The sequence below is a fragment of the Vipera berus genome (assembly GCF_964194415.1).
Source record: "Vipera berus genome assembly, chromosome: 3".
Taxonomy (NCBI): domain Eukaryota; kingdom Metazoa; phylum Chordata; class Lepidosauria; order Squamata; family Viperidae; genus Vipera; species Vipera berus.
The window spans coordinates 211,128,012-211,150,745 of record NC_138204.1 but is presented as its reverse complement, the minus strand read 5'-3'; the positions used below and the strand labels follow the sequence as shown (position 1 = coordinate 211,150,745).

The 22,734-nt window shown below is 39.8% G+C and overlaps 1 protein-coding gene across 1 annotated transcript; it reads right to left on the bottom strand.

Moving 5' to 3' along the window:
- Positions 1-9,802: 9,802 nt before the first annotated feature.
- LOC308665545 (proto-oncogene Mas-like) lies at positions 9,803-10,762 on the bottom strand (the record flags this gene model as incomplete). Its single annotated transcript, XM_081323605.1, has 1 exon — positions 9,803-10,762. One exon carries the CDS (start codon positions 10,760-10,762, stop codon positions 9,803-9,805), a length of 960 nt encoding a protein of 319 aa, XP_081179731.1.
- Between the last annotated feature and the right edge of the window lie 11,972 nt (positions 10,763-22,734).

Here is a 22,734-nt window from a genome sequence, read left to right as displayed (position 1 = left end):
ACGTGATATGTATCAGTTTGTTGATATTCTTTTATTGAAAAGTTTTAACATACAGTTTATCTTTAACAGTCCCCCCTCCCCCTCCCTTCTCCCTCCCCCCCTACCTCTCCCCCCTCCCCCCTCCCCCCCCCGACTTCCCAGAGCTAAATACAAGGTATAAAAAAAACAATCATAAACAACCATATACTAACAACCATAACCTCTAAAATCCAACACTCTCTAGCTTATATAGGATGAAACAAACCTTAATAATATTAAATATATATAAAGAAACTAAAATAAAAAAAGAAAAACAAAAAGCAGGAAGACTTATTCAAATGCTACATGAAACTTCTTAACCCTATACTTATTCTGGATAAACTCAATCCATTTTCTCCATTCCATAATGTAACGTTCTTGCGAGTGATCTTTCAAATAAGCCGAAATCTTCGCCATTTCTGCCATGTCGGAAACCTTTAAAGTCCACTCCTCTATGGTCGGCAGTTCCTCTTTCTTCCAATACTGACCTATCAAGAGTCTTGCTGCCGTAATTAAATTTAGCATCAGCTTAGTGTCCACAACCGTAGCATCCGTGGTTATTCCCAACAAGAAGAGTTGCGGACAAAACTTTATCCTTTGCTTAAAAATCTTCTGCATATTCCACCAAATTTTTATCCAAAAAGCCTTAATCTTTTTACAAGTCCACCATACATGAAAATACGTTGCATCTTCGTCTCCACATCTCCAGCATTTTGGCTGATAATTCGGGTACATACTTGCAAGCTTTTTAGGATCTAAATGCCATCTATAAAACATTTTATAAAAGTTCTCTCTTAAATTTTGAGCTTGTGTAAATTTTACGTTCCTCACCCAAATCTTTTCCCACGTGTCCATTGTAATAACTTCCTGAATGTTTTGGGCCCACTTTATCATACAATCCTTAACGAGTTCTGTTTCTGAATCAATCTCTATCAACGCAAGATATATCCGTTTGATATGTGCTGGTCCCTGATTTCTGATTTGCTTTATCAAATTTTCATCAGTCATTGTAAAACCATTTTTCTGATCTTCTTTCCACCTGGCCCGTAGCTGCGTATATTGAAACCAATTTTGAACAATCTTCTCGTCTCGCAAGAAACTATATGGCTTCAAATACCAATCATTTCTTTCCAAGCTTAGGATCTCCTTGTACGTAGTCACATCATGTTTGAAACCAGCATGTATATTTTCTATTGCGCGTTTTGGAATTGCCCACAATGGTATCTTACAGTCTAACTTATGTCTGTACTTCTTCCAAACTCTCAGCAATGCCTGTCTTAAAATATGCACTCTAAACACATTATCTACCTTCTTATCATACAACAAATATGCATGCCAGCCAAACAGCAAGTCGTGGCCCTCAAGATTTAATAATCTCTCTTGTGTCAAATTAATCCAATCACTTATACCTGCTAACGCAGCAGCTTCATAATATAATTTAAGATTGGGCATTTTAAGACCACCTCTTTCACGAATATCCTGCATAATCTTAAGTTTAACTCGTGGCCTTTTCCCTGCCCAAACAAATTTGTTGATACCTCTCTGCCATTCCTCCAAATTAGAGTCTTTCTTAAGAACCGGTATCATTTGAAATAAAAATAAAAATTTAGGCAGGATATTCATTTTTACTGCTGCAATTCACCCCAACAAAGACAATTGCAGTTTTTCCCAACTCTCCATTTCTTTTTGGATTTTTCCCCATAATTTATCATAGTTATTTTTATATAATTTTGTATTAGAGGGTGACAAAAACACCCCCAAATATTTAACCCTTTTAACAATCTCAAATCCAGTTAACCCTTCTAAAAGGGCCTTTTGTGATGCTGTCATGTTTTTAGCCAAAATTTTAGTTTTCTGTACATTAACTTTAAATCCAGAAACCTTCCCATATTGAATTATTATCTCCATCAGGTCCACAACAGAGCTCTCCGGCTGGGTCACTGTAACAACCAGATCGTCTGCGAACGCTCTCAGTCTATAATTCTGATCTCTAATCTGTATACCCTTAATTCTTTCCGAATTTCGTATTTTTACCAATAATATCTCCAATGTTAACACAAACAACAAGGGCGATAACGGACACCCTTGCCTTGTGCCCTTCTCAATATTACATACTTCTGTCAAACTATTGTTAACTATTATTTGGGCTGTTTGTTTTTGATATAATGCCCTGATTGGTTGCAAAAATTTATCCCCAAAATTCATTTTGTCTAAAACTTTCATCAAAAATTGCCAATTCAATTGATCAAAAGCTTTTTCAGCGTCTAAAAAAATTAGCGCCGCAGGGATCTGGTTGTTCCTTTCCAAAAATTCCAACACATCTACTATATGCCTCACGTTATTTTTCATTTGCCTACCAGTAATAAACCCAGTTTGGTCCCCATGAATCACCCGTTGCAGAACCCTCATCAATCTATTAGCCAACACCTTAGCAAATATCTTATAGTCTGTATTTAATAATGATATCGGTCTATAGTTTTTTACTTGAGTAGCATCTTGGTCTTCCTTCGGAATCAAAGAGATAAAAGCAGTTCTCCAAGATGGAGGCACCTTTCCCCCTCGCTGGATTGTCTGGAACAATTCCTTTAACGGTTTAACCATCTCTAATTGTAAATTTTTGTAGTAGGCCGCCGTCAAACCATCTGTGCCTGGCGCTTTGTCTACCTTCAATTCCTTAATTGCTGTAAGTATTTCTTCTTCTGTAATCAGTTGGTTAATCTCCTCTTTTTGTACTTGTGTAAGCACCGGGATGCTAGCATTCTCCAAATATTCATCAATGTCTTTTTCATTAATCTTCTCCTTAGCATATAATTTAGAATAAAAATCCACAAAGGCTTTCTTAATAAAATCCTGTTGAAACACCATTTTTCCCTTATGTTCAATTTTATCTATGTTAGAAGCCCTCTGCTTTTTCCTTAGTCTATAAGCTAGCCATCTACCTGGCTTATTAGCATTGCAGAAAGTATTATGCCTGGCAAACCTCAAATTGGTTGCCACTTGATCAGCCATTAGTTTATCAAATTGTCCTCTTAATAGCTTAATAGCCTCCTTAATCTTCACATCCAATGGATTCAAAATCAAAGCATTCTCTTTTTCCTTAATTTCATTCTCCAATTCTTTCCTTCTAGCTTCCAAAGTACGTCTATATTTGTTGTTCATATATATCAACACTCCTCTCATATAGGCCTTACTAGCATCCCAAACCATGTCCATAGAAGTATCCTTATTCATATTAATTTCAAAAAAATCCTTCATTCGCTGTTTACACTTTTCCACATTTTCTTGGTTTCTAAACAAATTCTCATTTACGCGCCACGAGCGCCTATCTCTATTATCCTTATTGATCTCTAACCATACTGGGCTATGGTCAGAAATAGCTCTTGCACAAATCTTTACCTTCTTGATCCTGGAAAAAAAATCATTAGTCAGCAAAATAAAGTCAATCCTAGAAAAAGATTGATGTCTATCGGAAAAAAAGGTATAATCCTTTTCATGCGGATGTGTGTCACGCCAGATATCTCGCAATTCCAAATCATCCTTCATTTAAAAAAAAGACTTAGGGAGTCTGGCATGACACGGAATACGCTTAAAAAAACCAGCCTTGTCCATCTGTACATCCAATACACCATTCCAATCCCCCATAAAAATAAACGATTTGTAATCCAACTGGGTAAGCTTTGAGTGAAGTAAGCTAAAAAAGTCAGCCTGTTGTTGTTGTTGATTAGGGGCATACAGTCCAACTAAAAGCGTTTTTTTGCCTTCTAGCTACAAGTCTATCATTACGTATCTTCCATGCTTATCTGCTTCAATTAAATCTGCTGTTATGGCACTTTTAATATAAACAACCACTCCATTTTTCTTATTCATTGCAGAGGCAACAAATTGCGTGCCCAGTCTTGAATTCAATAAAAGCTTTTGGTCCATAGCCCTAATATGCGTTTCTTGCAAACATATAACATCAGTCTTAAATTGTTTTAAATATAAAAAAACTTTCTTTCTCTTCTGAGGCGAGTTCAATCCATTAACATTCCAAGTCAAAAATTTAGTCGCCATTCTTGTCGCCCCGAAGCTTTTGGAGCACCTGACCAATGGCCTTGTCGCCTTTAGGCCGCGCTCCTCCCACTGCCTCGCTGTAAGTGCGCTTTGAAAATTCCAAAAACTTCTGCTGGTCTTGTTCTTTTATTTGTTTTGCTCTTTTTAAAGCAGCACGCGTCACCCTTAGCTCTCCAGCGTCAGCCAACGAAGTTATAGTTTGATCCCCTCCTGCACCATTCTCCTCTGTCTGTCCATCTTCCGCCTCTTGAGGTTTTCCTTCTCCAGATCCCTTTGCTGCTTCCAGAAGTGATAGTGGGGTTGCTTTTAAAACATTATTGTAGAATTCACGCGCCTGTGCCACAGTAACCAGACGGTATCTTTTACCTTCATGCATTACCACCAGCCCTACTGGAATCTCCCATCTGAACCTTATGTCACGTTGTTTAAGTTCCTGCACCAGAAATGCAAAGTCCTTTCTTCTCCTTAAAATCTTTGGAGGAATTTCCTTTAAAACCAAAACTTCTTGGTCAGCAACCACTACTTTAGTATCATAGGCAGCTTGAATTACTTCATCTCTAATTTCTCTTTTTGTAAAATAAACCACCACATCTCTAGGTAGCTTCCTCTGTCTGGCAATCCATGAGTTTACACGAAAAACTTTATCCATACATCCCTTTATTTCAGATGCTGGCTGACCCATTACTTCTTCCAGGGCTTCAGAAATCATCTGCTTTAAATCTTCTTTAATATTTTCTTTTAAGCCCCTAATTCTAATTGCATACTGCATCTGGTGAAACTGAACAAGGCTTAACTCTCTGTCCGCTTTATCTTCATTCTCCAACACCTTAACTTCTAGTACAGCATTTTTTTGAGTCAAATCTTCCACTCTTTCTTCCAAGCCTTGTACACATTCAGCCACACTTTCCACTGTAGACAAAATGTCTACCCTCATCGCACTAAATTTCTCTTCTATTCTCTCCTCCATTTTTGCCAGTTTATCACTCAATGTTACTAAAATTACCTGGGCATGCTTTTCCAGAGCATCTTCTAAATCTTTCGAAGTCAATGCAGCAGGAGGAAGCAAGGCTTGCAACGATGTCTGTTGCACCGGAGAAGTTCCAGCACTCCGAAGAGTTTTTGAAGGAGGTTTAGCCGCCATCTTATACTTTCACTTATGACGCACTTTCACTTTAAGTTTAAAAAGTCCATCAAGCTCGAGAGTAAAATAGAATAATCCTCTTCACCTTTTCCTCTTGTACCGCTCTGCCTGCTCCTTTTATTCCATAGTCTCTCCTTCAGGCAGGGGTGTTCGCAAACGCCTGGCTCTGCTCCAAAAAATCCGGAGCAGAGACGCTGACCAGCTGGGAGCGACCCAGGCTACGGGGGAGTTCGATCCTTCAGCCGCCCAAGCTACAAGCTCAGGCGGCCCCGGAGAACTCGACCCCTACCTGGAGCCTCACCCCCTCCTCTTCTCCCGAGGAGGGGGCTTCAAATTCACCCGAACAGCTGATCGGCGCTGTTTCGGGTGAAAATTACACAGCTGAGCCGCGGGCAGCCCGAAAAGGCTGTCTCCGGCGCCGCGCCACACCGGAAGTCAGTTTGTTGATATTCTTAAATTCTCTGTATATATGAGTAATTCCATCAGAAGCCATTTTGTGAAAGCGGTCACTGAAGGTTTTCAAAATGCCAATGCAATTCTCAACCCCAGGAGGGAGTGGACAATAGGAACTCATGATTTGCTCTTACGTTTTCAGTCCTGGAATAAACTCACAAATGACCACGAACCCTTGAGGTCATTCTTATCAGTAGTTATCAGTTAAACAAAGGAAATGAAATGTTATATAGTATATAGTTTTCATGCTGTTCATACCTTCTGTGTAATTAAATAGCTGCTCCATTCTGTAAGAAGTGTTTGCTTGCTTAGAAAAGTTCAAATTTGTGGATAAGGTGGGCAACCTGGGGCACTGTAATTGAAGGGGAAATACAATTATTAAAAGAAAACAAACTTCTGACTGTCAAAATGGCTGAAAGGAATTTTGTTCTTGGGGATTCAAAGCCATTGTCAGTTTGCCATTCACACACAAAACTATTACTACTACTACCACTATTACTACTACTACTACTACTACTATTGTTATTGTCATGCATTAAAAAAAAATCTTTTTTATATTAGTTTTTAGCTGGGAGCAGTTGAATGAACAGTTTTCCTTATGTTCACATTTTGCTCTTTGCTCATTTGCATACATACATCAAAATGCTCCAACACTGTTTAAAATGCTTTGATGCTCCTAGCTATTTTAGAGCAATAGCACTTAGACTTGTAATCCACTTCATAGCACTTTACAGCCCTCTCTAAGCAGTTTGCAGAGTCAGCCTATTGCCTCCAACAATCTAGGTCCTCATTTTACTGACCTCAGAAGGATGGAAGGCTGAGTCATTCTTGAGCCGGTCAGGATCGAACTGCTGGCAGTCAGCAGAATTAACCTACACTACTGCATTCTAACTACTGCACCACCACGTCTCTTCAATACATATTAAGATTGACTGAAGACATGAGAAGACTGTTATCATACCGTACCGGGGGGAAAATGCTGCTAAATGGAGTTCCATTATGGGGCAGAAGACCCTGCTGGATTAGCTGACCCCATACTAAAGGGCTTCTAGTCCTACCCTGGTCTCAATAAGGAACGTTTTGCAGATAATAAATGACCCCAACACAAACTCTGCCTTTCCTGCAGATGTACCTGGTGATGATGGGAAGAATCTCCAGATGGAACCAGCTGGTCTCTTTGGGAATCTAAGGCTGAGATCTTTTTCCAGTGAATCCCGTTAGTTGGCACTTGATGCACTTAGAGTCAGAAAGAGGAATTGAGCTGGACCAAGCTGCAAACTTTCTGTGAAAAATCAGAATAACTTGTCTGATATTCTCCTCTGAATTTTGCAACGTTGCACAAAGCATGGAAAAGAAGCAGATAACGATATAATCATATCTTAAAGAAGAATCAACCAAAATGTACCAGACTGAGATCTCAACCTGGATCTCAAATTCCTGGAAACTAGCCACTGAAAGGAAAAACATCTTATGGCAGCCATAGTTAATTGTGACAACAATTTCCTTTTATTATATATTATTTATTTTATTATTTATTATTTATTTATTCATATCCTAAAGAAGAATCAACCAAAAGGTATCTAAACCTGACCTCACATTCCTGGAAACCAGCCACTTAAAGGATGAAGATCTAAGGGTCACAATTGTTAACTGTGACAGCAATTTCCTTTTATTCTTTATTAAAGTTGTATGCTGCCTATATGTCCTTTAAGGTGACTCTGAGTGGCTTGTTAAGCTAATGCTCCACGAAACAATGCAGGCTTCCCCCATTTTGATCATTTAGTCCTGTGTGCAAATCTTGGTGGTGAGGATTTAGATTTAACCATATGCAGTCTTTCTTCTGGTTGGTTTAACCTAACAGGCAAAACCTTGAAGGACTTTTTTTTTGCTACTAGAAGGAGATGATTCCTGAAAGGAGCAGTAATCTGATTTAAGAGAGAGTATTGACCGGTCCAGTTTTTGTGCTGGAAACAACTATCTCACGTCCTGCCCTGGCCGAAGAGCCAGCACTTGTCTGAGGACGTCTCCATGGTCATATGGCCAGCATGACTAGATGCCAAAGGTGCACAGAACACTGTTAGCTTCCCACCGTAGTGGTCCCTATTTTTCTACTTGCATTTTTTTTTACGTGATTTCGAACAGCTAGGTTGGCAGAAGCTGGGACGAGTAACAGGCGCTCACTCTGCTACGTGGCACTCGGGATTCGACCCGCCAAACTGCCGACCATCTGATCAACAAGCTCAGCGTCCTAACCCACTGAGCCACCACGTCCCTTTTTCAGTTGTAAGTCATAGTTATAATTAAATGAGGCACCACGTGACTCCTTGTTCAACAACCAGAATTCCAGCACTTTGAATTCTAATTGTTAAATGATCGCTCAGGTCATTAAATGGGGGGGAGTCCCAGGTAAGAATCATTCTCCCCACCCAGCTCACTTCCATCTGTGTTCTTTTGGACACATTGCACAATGACAGTGGTGGGGGCAGCCCCAGGTGCGTCTACTGCACAGGTGACCTTCTCCACCAAGACCTGTTTCCAAGATGGCAGTCCTTTCCCTCTCTATGTAGGCTTTGGAAAAGAAAATAATTCCTGATGCAGCTGCTGCGCATAACTATCAAATGGTCAAGTGCAGGAAACCAAGAACAATACAACAAACTTCTAAGAATAGATTCTTTATTGCTCTTTTGCCAATAGACAGGAATCTTGCCAGAGTAATGCACACTCAGCATATCTATCAGATAAATCCTTTTGCAGATTTTAGAGAAGATCCCTTCTGATCCTCTTTCTGCATACCAATGACTCAAAGCTGATTTGCCTTTTAGCTCCTTGTGAAAGAGGCCTTCCCTCCTGCAAACATGTCTCCAATTGCATAGCACAAATCAAATGAAATATTTATTTTGGTCATAGACCAGCATAATAAGGGCAGAATGCAAACAAAATCTAAAAAAAGTATAAAATGCATAAAGTGGAAAATATTTTGGAAAAAAAACTACTTCTATTTCTATTATTTCTATCATTTCTATTTCTGTCTATCTATCTATCTATCTATCTATCTATCTATCTATCTATCTATCTATCTATCTATCTATCTATCTATCTATCATCTATCTATCTATATGTCATCTATCTCTATCTCATTCTATCTGTCTATCTGTCTGTCTGTCTGTCTGTCTATCTATCTATCTATCTATCTATCTATCTATCTATCTATCTATCTATCTCTGTCATCTCTCTGTCATTTCTCTCTCTCTCTCTCTCTCATCTATCTCTCTCTCATCTCTGTGTGTCTATCTATCTATCTATGACTGATCTAGAGAAACACACAAACACAACCTTTATAAAAACCCTCTGTTCCTAAAGTAGGCACATTTACAGAATTACAGGATGCAAACCTAGATGAGGTTTGTGAATGAGAAGGAAAGTCTACTAAGGTCCTTCTAATCTAGATCTTTGCCAGGTGAGGTTGGTGCCAGCTGGAAATAAGGACTGGAAATGTCTATAAAAGATTGACAGGAAGGAAGTCTTAAAATGATAGAAGCGATGTATCTTCAGTGAAGAAAGAAAGCCACTAATGAATGATTATTAATAATGAAATCTTATTTTAAAATATAATTGAATGATATTATATATTCGCAGGGCTTTTTTTCTCATAGAACGCTCAGAACGGAGTTCCGGCACCTTTTTTGGATGGAACCTTGTAGGGTAGGCAAGGCGGGTGGTATGACATGTGCGAGTTCCAGCACCTTTTTCTTTTACAAAAAAAGCACTGTGTATCCGTAACCTCTATGGCAGATTTTCCCCTTTTCTTTCATCTCCATTATATGTACATAAATGGGCATGTCACAAAGAGAAATGCATAAAATAAATTACACATTAAAAAAATCATTCAATAGGACTTATTCACAACAGTAGTTATAATGAAATAAAAGGAACTACGTCAACTATAACATTTCCTGTTAAACAAGTGCTTCAGATTGAAAAATACTGAGACAGCGATACTTCCTATTTCCATATCTTTGTTTTTAAGTACTTTGCTTAGTAAATTGTATTCATTCTGTATATTCTTAAGGAAAGCATACTTTATGTCCCAAATAAACCTGTAGTTGCAAATATTGTATATGCAATATTTACAACCCTTCACAACTGGTCTTCCTCCATGATTTGCTGCTCATCCGGGCTGCCCTTCTCATCCTTGAAGACTCTTTGCAGAGCAACCTTGTATGATGCTCTGGGCTGGTCCTTTCCTCTCTTGTTCCTCCCAAAGAGGAAATAAAGGAGGGGGTTGATGCTGCTGTTGAGAGAGGCACATCCTATCCCGATGGTCATGAGGAGGAGATTATAGGTATCAAAATATTCAATGACATAAAAGACATTCATTGGGAGAGAGAAAAGGAGGAAGAAAAGGAGAGCCAGCAAGATGGTGGTGAGCAACTTCCTTTGATTGTGTTGCGATTTAGACCTCATGTGAATCAAGAGGGTCACAGTGGACACAACCATGACAGGTGTACAAAGTAAACCATTCACAATCAGCTGATAAAGGAAAGGTGAACTTCCAGAGCTTCTGGTCTGGTGGAGAAGGAAGTGCACTGCAGAGAGCAGGAAGGTGAGGATCCAGATGAGGCCACAAACTAGGGTGGACAAATATGGAGGACGATGGCAGCGATGCCAGAGTGGGAAGAGGACAGCCACACACCTGTCCAGGCTGATGGCCGTCAGCAGAAACTGGCTAGCAGAATAGGTGAAGAAAAAGAACTCAAAAAGTAAGAAGAAAAATGTATCAACCATATGTGTTCTTTGACTCAGAATTAACACTATCACAAATGTAGCTGCCATAATGAGGGATGTGAGGACCCCAAAATCAGCGATGGAGAGATTCAGGATGTAGGTGGTGAAAGAATTCCTCCTAATGGAAAAGGCCAGGAGATAAATGGTCCTTCCATTTCCTACCAGGCCTAAAATGCAAATAAGGGCAATGAACCCATCGATAAGATTTTGTGTTAAATTATCAAACAGTTGAGCATAAGGGGAAGGAAAAAAATCTGGTATTTCAGAAATATTTGGAGGAATCTTTGTAGTATTGAAAGGAATGTTGACCATTTTAGTAACAATTAAGGGCTCCTTGCGTATCCTAAAACAAAAAGAGAAAGAGAATCAGTTCTTCTTAGAGATACACACACACACAGGCACAGACACACACACACACAAACACACATACACACAGAGACCCTTTTTATTTACACAAATCAACACATATCTGCTTTATGATCACCTGATGGTAATTACATCCCTAAAATTAAAGTTTCTTTCAAGGTTGGAGAATTGGTACACTCAATCGTGACTCAAGTTTCTATGCAAAATCCTTCAAAGTGCATTTCAGGACAACTGGCAGAGGACAGAGTAGGGTTATCTGGTATTTGAACAGGCAAAGGGCAACACAAACAATTGGAAAGGAGAACAAATGTAGGGGGAAGACACAGCAATCGTTTAATATTTACATTTTGAGAGAGCAAGAGAGGTGTAAACAGGCCCACAAAGTGAAATGCACTTTCAGAGGAACGTACTGTACTAGTGCTACCAACTGGCTTTCGGAGCGTAGTTGATTAAGGTCTTGTCAATTTCAGTCAGAGTTTGTTCATGCTAATAACCATAGTTAGCATTTATTAGAGAAAAGCTGCTCACTCAAAAAGTCCAGACAATTTGAAAGTACATTTGTCGGATGGAGGGCAATAAGTAGCACATGTCGTGAGGTTGCCGCCCTTTTTCCCAAGCAAAAGAACAAGGTTGTGGGCATTTAGGTGGACCCCATATGTGACCCTTGTCATATAATCAAGAAAGTCCCATCGATTTAAGACCAAGAAAGCTGAAGTGTTCTCCTGATTTATGTGGGGAGATTACATGGAGAGTTGATCAACTTCCAGCGTGGAAGTTTCCCTCCACAAGAAGGCACAAATGGGTTGAGCACCAAAGCAATTTGCCTTTTGGAATATTATGAAACTAATGGACAGCTAACTCCATTCCTGCAAAGAAAATATTTTGTATCATAATATACTTACAACTGGTATTTTTTCCAAATATCAGAGAAATCAAACTGTACAAATGGGATTCGTGAAGTACCTAAGGAAGCAATTATAGTAAGTCATTCGTTTGATCAATAACAGCAGGCAGAAAAAATGCTAATCTGCTTTAGAAACTTCATCCACGTCATGAATGGAAGTCTGTGAATGTATAAATAAAATAATCCCCATTAAATATTTTTTTCCTGTCATTGCCCAGATGGTCATTAGCCAATAATCAGTCTTGTTATCTTCCAAGCTGCCTTGGGATTATTTAACCGATAATTAGTTAAAAACATTTTTTTAAGTGCCCATTTTGAAAAGGAAGCTATTTTCTACATTCTTGTTTTTCATTTTTTGAAATGTTTTTAGGCCTCTAATCATGTTATTCTAATTGAAGAAGAGCATTGCATTCATCCCTTGTGTCCTTCCAAAGGACAATTCCAGGTTGATGTTTCCTGTAGGAAGTGACAAAGTATCAGTGTGTTGATATTCTTAAAGTATCCATCATGCTTAGTTTATGAAGAATTCCATCAGAAGCCATTTTGTGAATGCACCCACTGAATGTTTTCAAAATGCCCATGCAATTCCCAACCCCAGGAGGGAGTGGAGAGCAGGAACTCTTGATTTGGTGCTAGAGTTTCAATTCTGGAATAAACTCACGAATGATTATGAATCCTTGAGGTTTTCGTTATCAGTAGTACCCACAAAGGAAAGGATATTTTATGTATAATATAGTTTTAATGCTGTTCATACCTCTTGAGTCATTAAATTTCTGCTCCATTCTGCAAGAAGTGTTTGCTTGCTTAGAAAAGTTCAAATTCGTGGATAAGGTGGACAACCTGGGGCACTGTAATTGAAAGGGAAATACAATTATTAAAAGAAACTTCTGACTGTCAAAATGGCTGAAAGGAATTGTGTTCTTGGGGAATTCAAAGACATTGTTGGTTTGCCATTCACACAGAACAAGTGTAGCCCTTCCTACCTTTCAGTCAAGCAATAAAATTTATTTATAGTTCAAAACTAAAGGAATCAAAAGACCAGAAGACCAACAACCATTAAAAGGGAATTTTTAAAAATAATACTTATTTTCCAGAAAGGTAGCAGCTAACAATTAATAGCATGAAATTAGAAAAAAATTAGCAATAGCAATAGCGCTCTGTTGAGATGACCTGATGAAATAACTCACGGGTTAAAAAAGTCACACTTTTTTTTTGGAACTTAGTTATTAGCTGGGAGCAGCTGAATGAACAGATTTCCCTATCTTCAAATTTTGCTCTTTGCTCGTTGCATACATAAATCAAAATGCTCCAACACTGTTTAAAATGCTTTGAGGTTCCTAGCTGTTTTATAGCAATTAGCACTTAAATTTGTATACCACTTCGTAGCACTTTACAGCCCTCTCTAAGTGATTTACAGAGTCAGCCTATTGCCCCCAACAATCTGGATCCTTGTTTTACTGACCTCAGAAGGATAAAAGGCTGAGTCAACGTTGAGCTGGTCAGGATCGAACTGTTGGCAGTTGGCAGAATTAAGCTACATTACTGCATTCTAACCACTGCACCACCACGTCTCTTCAATACATATTAAGATTGACTGAAGTCAGATATGAGAAGACTGTTATCATACTGTACTGGGAAAAAATGCTGCTAAATTGAATTCCATTAAAGAGCAGAAGACCGTGCTGGATTAGCTGGTCCCATACTCCTAGTCCTACCCTGGTCTCAATAAGGAACGTTTTGCAGATAATAAATGACCCCTTTCCTGCAGACGCACCTGGTGATGATGGGAAGAATCTCTAGATGGAACCAGCTGGTCTCTTTGGGAATCTAAGGATGAGATCTTTTTTCCAGTGAATCCCGTTAGATGGCACTTGATGCACTTAGAGTTAAAAAGAGGAATTGAGCTGGACCAAGCTGCAATCTTTCTGAGAAAAATCAGAATAACCTGTCTGATATTCTCCTCTGAGTTTTGCAACGTTGCACAAAGCATGCAAAAGAAGCAGATAACGATATAATCATATCTTAAAGAAGAATCAACCAAAATGTACCAGACTGAGATCTCAACCTGGATCTTCTCTGAATTTTGCAGCTTCAAGTGTTTTTTCCACACATTATGCAAAAGAAGTGATTAATGATACGATCATATCTTAAAGAAGAATCAACCAAAAGGTCCCTCAAATTCCTGGAATCCAAGTCACTTAAAGGAAGAACATCTTAGGGTCACAATTGTTAACTCTGACAGCAATTTCCTTTTATTGCTTATTAAATTTGTATGCTGCCTATGTCACCATTAAGGTGATTCTGAGTGGCTTGTTAAGCTAATGCTCCAAGAAACAATGCAGGCTTCCACATTTTGACCATTTAGTCCTGTGTGTCAATCTTGGTGGTGAGGATATGTATTTAACCAAATGCAGTTTTTCTTCTGGTTGGTTTAAGCAAACAGACAAAACCTTGAAGGACTCTCTTTTTTTTGCGTCTGGAAGGAGATGATTCCTGAAAGGAGCTGTAGGTCCCCATGGCCTCTGGGGAAAATACTGGTGGGTCTTTTCTTTCTACTTTCCTTTGACATCCTCTTAAAAATGTGGTGTCAGGAGCAAGGAACCAAGAAAGACACAGAGATTTACTCAGATCAGGTTTTTTAATTGTTGCTCACCCATTGACAGGAATCTTGCCAGACTAGAGCACAAAATCCATAACTATTATATATACTCTGTGAAAGGCTACATGAGGTTTCCATTCTTTGCCTCTTTTTTTACTCCAAGGATTCTTGGTCAGTGTGCCTTTTACTCCTTGGCAGAGACCCCCTCCCTCCTGTGATAATGTACATCCCAATAAATGTGGTAAACACGTGATAACTTCCCCTTATCGTATTAACCTTAATGGAAGAATATTTTTATGTATATTTTATTAATTTTTATAAGATAACATTCTTTAGTATTTAGCAAACAGCATATTGTCTGGATTCATGCGTTAAAAAAACCAGTCAGTAATAATTAGTTTCGATATTTTCATAATCAATATGTCAGTTAATAATATGGTTCTTACATCTTCACTTCACCTGCTAGTCTTTTTCTTACTAATACACTTTTTTTTAATCCCATTTATATCCCGCCCTTCTCTGAAGACTCAGGGCGGCTTACAATTTAAAGCACAAATCAATGTGCTTAGCAATAGCCTTCATTCTATGTATATGCCTGCTTATTAGGGCTTCCGCCCACCCCCCAGCGGCATTATTACAAAGTCAGCTTATTGCCCCCAACAATCTGGGTCCTCATTTGACCTACCTCGGAAGGATGGAAGGCTGAGTCAACCTTGAGCCTGGTGGGACTCGAACCTGCACTAATTGCAGGCAGCTGGTGTTACTTAAGGAGGCATTAGCCCACTGCTCCACCAAGGCTAAGTAAGTAATTAGCCTAGAGTTGCTATGTTCCCACAAATGGACCAAGTCCACTCCATCTTGAATTCCATTGACCCTTCTCTGGCTTAGATTCAGATATGAATTTTAGTCAGGTGGATTCCTGCCTATAGGCTTGAGCAATAGAGTCTTCTGAATTGCAAGTTAATTTGTTGTGCCCGATAGAAATGTACAAAAATTGCTACATTATGGCTGATTGCGGTCACAGCCCAGGAATTAGATTCTGAATTCAAGAAAATCGCTCCAAATGATACAGTGGAATTTCAGTCCCAGGAGGCATCAAGCCAAGAATCAGCAGAAGCTTATTAAACGTAGCCACGATCAGAACAGCTTGAATAGTCAGATAGTGAAAAATGGCCTCTGAACCAGTGGTGGGATTCAGCCAGTTCGCACCACTTCGGCAGAACTGGCAGCTAATTTTTTGTTGCCTGGGCCGAAAACAGACTTCCGGAAGTGGCATCCACACAGAGAACCAGTTGTTCACCTATTTGAATCCCACCACTACTCCGAACCCTTAAGGAACAGGGCAGAGAGCAGAGCAAAGAAACTCAAACAAGGCTGAAAAGAGTTCAATTAACAAGGTTAATTGAAAAGAGTTGCTGCAGTCTGATTTAAGTGAGAGTTTCTGTGTTGGAAACAACTATCTCATCTCCTGCCTTGGTGTGTTGTTCTAGTGCAGGGGTAGGCAACCTTGGCTCTTTTATGACTCGTAGACTTCAAAATGGCATGGGTCCGGATTATCTTCGGGAGCACCTGCTGCCAGCATCCACTTCCCATCGTCCTGTGCACTCCCACAGGGAGGGCCTCCTCAGGGTGCCGCCAGTCAGGGAGTGCCAGCTGGCAGCCCCCAGGGGGAGAGCGTTCTCTGTGGGTGCGCCTGCCCTCTGGAATCAGCTGCCTGTTGAACTCCAGATGGCCTTCACTCGTTTCGCCGGGACCTAAAAACTTGGCTATTCGAGCTTGCCAGCCTGGACTGAGGGTTTTTGGGTTAAGGTTTTAATTACTAATTATTTTGGGGCTATTTAATTTAATTTTAATTTAACTTGTATATATTGTATTGTTTTAATTTGCCTTGTAAACCGCCCTGAGTCCCTCGGGAAAAAGGCGGTATATAAATCGAAATAAATAAATAAATAAACTCCCAGAATTCCTGAGCCAGCATGGCTCTCAGCTTGGAAACCTCTCCCTTTCTCCTCAGCATGGCTGGCTCAGGAATTCTGGGAGTTGAAGTCCACGAGTCATAAGAGAGCCAAGGTTGCCTACCCCTGGTCTAGTGTATTTTGCTTGTGTAAAAAAAAAAAAGGGACACTCTGAGCATGGTCATTATCTTGCAGAAATTTTTCCCTGTAACATATCAAGTGAAACAAAATGTTTGCAAGCCAACCACCAAGTTCAGATAGTGTCAGGGAGGGATTCCACAGTGTAAGTATCAAGGTGTGTTTGAACTGGAGTGTAATAATTGAATCGTTGCCTCATCATTGCAAGAAGTGTTGTTTGCTTGCTTAGAAAAGTTCAAAGCTGTAGATAAGGTGGACAATTTGGGACACTCTAATCTAATTATTAAAAGAAAGCAACCATGGCTGTTCTTCTGATTGTCAAAAATTGCTGGAAGGAATTGTACTCTTGGGGAATTGAAAGCCTTTATTGGTTTGCCATCCACATAAAATGGGGGTAGCCATTCCTAGCTTTCAATCAAGCAATAAAATGTGTTTACAGTCCAAGACCAAATACAATCAGAAGATCAGGAATACAGTACAATAACCCCAAGAAAGATTTTTTTTTTTAAAAAAATGAGAATTTTCCCCCCCAAAACCATGGCAGCTAACAGTTAACAACATGAGAAAAGAATTTAGAAAAAAAAACATGCTAAGATTTACTGAAATCAGAGACCATCTTTGAAAAAAAAATTGCTATGAAATTGAGTTTCAGGTCTATTGAGATTCTCAACCATCCAAGTCATTTTTGTCCCAAGTCCCGTGCTTTTTCAAAAAAGCAACTGGGCTTGTTTTTTTCTTTGATTTTTTTTTTGCTTCTCATCCAAGAAATGTCTCAGTTAAATTGAGTACCATTGGAAGATCCCGTGGGACTAGCTGATGACATCCCAAGGTTCCCTAAAACTTGTTTTATTTATTTATTAATTTTATTTGCAGAATATGTCACTTGGGGGTCATTCCCAAATGATCATGGACAAAACTTCACAGCATTTTTATACCCATGGCTGCAAAAAAACATAATGTATTATAAAAATCTTTTATTCATAACACATGACACTTCAGTCCACTGAACACTCAAATTGACTGGCACTAATGGTTGACACCAGTTGCTGCCAGCATCCTAGGGATCAACCAGGTATCTCCTTAAAGATGTTCTTAGTAGCGCAGTTTTGTGTAGCTTTGCTGGAGTTATTGCAGGAAGCTGCAATTTGTTGATGTGTCTTGCAAAGTTTTTGGACATGGTTCCCAGTGCCCCGATGACGATGGGTATCATGTTTCATCCATAATCACACAGTTTCGATGGCCAGGTTCATGGTATTTCATTATTATTATTATTATTATTATTATTATTATTATTATTATTATTATTATTATTATTATTATTAAAAAGTTAGAAGGGACCTTGAAGGTCATCTAGCCCAACCCCCCTGCTCAGGCAGGAAACCCTATACCATTTCGGAGAAATGGCTGTCCAGTCTTTCCTTAAAAACTTCCAGTGTTGGAGCATTCATTGCTTCTGGAGGCAGGTTGTTCCACTGGTTAATTGTTCTAACTGTCAGGAAGTTTCTCCTTAGTTTTAGGTTGCTTCTCTCCTTGATGAGTTTCCATCCGTTGCTTCTTGTCCTGCCTTCGGGCACTTTGGAGGATAGCTTGACTCCCTCTTCTTTGGGGCAGCCCCTGACATATTGGAACACTGCTATCATGTCACCCCTAGTCCTTCTCTTCATTAAACTAGACATACCCAGTTCCAGCAACCGTTCCTTATATGTTTTAGCCTCCAGTCCCCTAAACATCTTTGTTGCTCTTCTCTGTACTCTTTCTAGATTTTTGATTTTAGAGGTTATCAAAACCATCAGATATCTCCCCAAGAGGCATTTTGTTTTAATCAATAAAATAAGCATTTCTCAGATCTGGCATATCTCAGGCAGGAAAAAGAAAATTAGATTAGTCAGGTTATCTTTCAACCTTCTTTGCTTCCTGCAGCACCCACAGCTGGCCTCTTAAATGGCAGAGCAACACGATAGCTTTATGAGCCTTAACTATCATTTTAGCTTTGTATGTGAAAGTTTTTTTTTGTGGGGAAGGTCATGCAGAGTATTAAATTGGCTGAAAACCACAAATATAGCTGCATTATGGGTCAGCCCAGGATTCAAACTCTGAAGAAGCCAGTAGAGCTGACCCAGCGGAATTTCAGCCAGTGTGGGAACAATCCAGAGAAAGAAATATTTTGGGAAATATTAAAAAGGCAGAATATATTTCCCCAAAGGATTTTAAAGGCAGAAACCAACACCCACCCCAAGTCTCTCTGCCCCAAACAGAAACTAGGTCCGCAGAAATGCAGATATGATAATCTTATCAGAAAGATTGGAATCAGGAAGCTTGGATTAGAAAGATTCCTAGAATCAACAATCCCTCACACCAAAAAAATCCAACACTCATCAGCCCCAGCCACAGGGAAGCAGGATATGACCTTTGGGACATAATAGGATTAACCCGCCACCATCAGAATACCAGAAAGGCACACTCAGACTCAGGTCAAAGTTCATGCCACAGGAACAACTCCAAACAAAAGCCCAAGAAGGTATAAAAACCCACCACTCCTTACTACATGTGATCAGGGTCCCCCCCCCCCCAAAGCCATCTTTCTGTCTGGCTCTCCTCTTCAATAAACTACAACCTTCTTTCTAAAGCAGTCGTCATGTTGTTTATTCCCAGCTTGGACTGGACCCTGATGAAGATTTTTCCTTCAATACCAGGAATCGCCAGAAGCTGATCAACCACAGAAACCATCAGAATATCTGGAATAATCAGTGGATCAGGCGTGGCTGCTGAGGCCTGGAACTCAGGAAAAAGGGAGCAGAGCAAAGATGCTCCATGAGGCTCCTTGCCAAACAATTGACTAACCGGTGCATGTATTACACACCCACACACAACGCACACAGACACACACATTCAAAATAGTGAGAAATAGAAAGGAACAATAGTTAGAAGATGGTCTGGGAGCCAAAAGAAGAATCTTAGGAGATTCTGTGTCCTTGGGAAATACAGTTTCCTTACCTCTAAACTATAATATTTGTGCACGCGTGTTGCTAATGGAATGGAAGGGAGACTGTTGGAAGAAAAAGCTTGGGTTTGTTTTTTTAGCCAGGAGGCTATACCTTTAAGAGAAAAAACAAAAACAAAAACAAAAAAACCCAAAGCACCACTGAGGAAGCCAGCTGCTTGACAGATGTTTATTGGCAGAACTGAACTAATTATTGAAAGAAAAATCATCATCAGGGTCCAGTCCAAGCCGGGAATAAACAAAATGGAGACTGTTTTAGAAAGAAGGCTCAGATTTATTTAGTTGCAGAACTGGACTGAAAATGGTTCTGGGGCAGCTGACTACATGGAGCTGGGAGTGGTGGGTTAATCCTATTAGGTCCTAAAGGTCATGTCTTTAGATTTTGGCTGTGGAGGAGGGGAATGTTTATTTTTAGGGGTCTTTGTTTTTCTAATCCCATCAGCTCCAAGCTTCCTGGCTCCAGTGTTTCTGAAAGGATGATTAAATCTGCATTTCTACAGAGCTGGTTTCTACTTGGGGCAGAGACCTTGGGGGTTAGGGTGGTTTCTGCCTAGGACTTTCTATTATTCCTTTGGGGAAATATATTCTGCTTTTTAAATATCCCCCAAACTATTTTGTGTGTGTGTGTGTGTGTGTGTGTGTGTAAATATATTCTGTTTTTTTTAAAAAAGCTCCCAAACCAGTGTGTGTGTGTGTGTGTGTGTGTTTGGTTGGTTGTAAGCATATTCTGCTGTTTTTAAAAAGCTCCCAAACTAATGTGTGTGTGTGTGTCTAAATATATTCTGCTTTTTTAAATATCCCCCAAACTATGTAGTGTGTGTGTGTGTGTGTGTGTAAATATATTCTGTTTTTTTTTAAAAAAAGCTCCCAAACTAGTGTATGTGTGTGTGTGTTTGGTTGGTTGTAAGCATATTCTGCTGTTTTTTAAAAGCTCCCAAACTAATGTGTGTGTGTGTGTCTGTCTGTATTCTGCTTTTTAAAATATCCCCCAAACTATTTAGTATGTCTGTGTATATTCTTTTTTAAATATCCCCCAAACTAGTGTGTGTGTTTGTGAGTAAATATATTCTGCTTTTTTAAATATCCCCCAAACTATTTAGAGTGTGGGTGTGTAAATATATTATGCTTTTTTAAATATCCCCAAACTATTTACACTGTGTGTGTGTGTAAAAATATATTCTTTTTTAAATATTCCCCAAACTAGTGTGTGTGTGTAAATCTATTCTGTTTTTTTTAATATCCCCCAAACTAGTGTGTAAATATTTTTTTTAAATATCCCCCAAACTATTTAGTGTGTGTGTGTATGTGTGTGTACATATACTCTGCTTTAAAATAGCCCCCAAACTATTTAGTGTGTGTGTGTGTGTATGTGTGTAAATATATTCTTTTTCAAATATCTCCCAAACTATTTTTGTATGTGTTGTCTTCCCACAAAACCAGACTTTTTTATTTATTGATTGATTTATTGATTTTATTTATTTAGATTTATATACCGCCCTCAGGGCGGTTTACAGGGCATTTAAAAGAGAGTCAATGCAAACCTTAAAACAAATTAAAAAAGATTAAATAAAACCCTGAGAACAGTAAAAAAAAAACAGTAAAAAAATGGCAGAATAAGCCTTGCGATCGGTATCCTCAGCTTTATTTTATTTTATTATTTTATTTTATTTTCATTTTTTTTGCTGCAACGTTGATCGCAACGTTGACTCAGCCTTCCATCCTTCCCAGGTAGGTAAAATGAGGACCCAGATTGTTGGGGGCAATTAAGCTGACTTTGTAATAATGCCGCTTGGGGTGTGTGTGTGAAAGCCCTAATAAGCAGGCATATACATAGAATGAAGGCTATTGCTAAGCACACATTGATTTGTGCTTTAGATTGTAAGCCGCCCTGAGTCTTCGGAGAAGGGTGGGATATAAATGGGATTAAAAATAAAAAAATAAAAAAAATAAGCAGGCATCTACATAGAATGAAGGCTACTGCTAAGCTTGTAAAGCCGCCCTGAGTCTTCGGAGAAAGGGCGGGATATAAATGGAATTAAAATAAATAAAATAAAATTTCCTTTTTTTTAAAAAAAAAACAAACCCTAAGAATAACCACGACGTGCCGGGGGTCAACCCATTCCCCCTCCCCTTCGCTGCTTAAGGAGCTGAAGCCTGGCAGCCAGGAGAAAGGGTGGGTCCCATCGGGCGTGCAAATGAGGCAGTCGTGCAAGAAGCTCACGCCTGCTGGGTGGACCCCCCCCCCGTCCAAAAAAAGGGAGGCTGGGCTTATTGTGCTGCCCTTATAAACCAGCTCCGGTTCCTCCTTCGCCACTTCGGAAAGGAGCTTTTTTCTTTCTTTTTCCCTCGGCTGCAGCTGGAGCCCCCGTCGTGGGAAGAAGATAAACCGTGCTGGAAAGTTGCTTTGCAAGCGACGCTTTCGGGCTGAGAAAAACGACAACCCTTCTGGGGGTGTGGGGGTGTTGGTGTTGGAAGACCACCCCCTCCTCCTCCTCCTCCCCCCCCTTTCTGGTTAAAGGACCTGGCCGATCTCTCTCCGGATCGCACCACCTTCCAGATCGCCGGCGTGCAAAAAGGGGAGAGAATCTGGACCGTTAAAACAGCAACAGCCATCAAGAATCAACAGCCCTCGTATTTGGGGGGGGGGGGTCGCTCTTGGGAGGAAAGGAATATAATCACATGCAGAAAAGCCTGCAAGGGGGTTGCCGTTTTTGTGTGTGTGTGTTTTTTTGCATCGCAGAGGACGGATATAGGTAGCCGAAATGGATGATGATGATGTTGTTTTTTTAAAAAAAGGCAATTTGCGTTTCTGTTCTCCTTTTGTCCTTGGGCTGCGTTTCTTTTCTTTTCTTTTCTTTTCTTTTCTTTTCTTTTCTTTTCTTTTCTTTTCTTTTCTTCCTTCTTTCCTTCTTTTTTTCTTTTTCTTTCTCCCTCTTTCTCTCTTTTTTCCTCTCCTCTCCTCTCCTCTCCTCTCCTCTCCTCTCCTCTCCTCTCCCTTCCCTTTCCTTTCCTTTCCCTTCCCTTCCCTTCCCTTTCCTTTCCTTTCCTTTCCTTTCCTTTCCTTTCCTTTCCTTTCCTCTCCTCTCCTCTCCTCTCCTCTCCTCTCCCTTCCCTTCCCTTTCCTTCCTTTCCTTTCCCTTCCCTTCCCTTCCCTTCCCTTTCCTTCCCTTCCCTTTCCTTTCCTTTCCTTTCCTCTCCTCTCCTCTCCTCTCCTCTCCTCTCTCTCTCCTCCCCTTCCCTTCCCTTTCCTTTCCCCTCCCTTCCCTTTCCTTTCCCTCCCTTCCCTTTCCTTTCCCTCCTTTCCTTTCCTTTCCTTTCCTT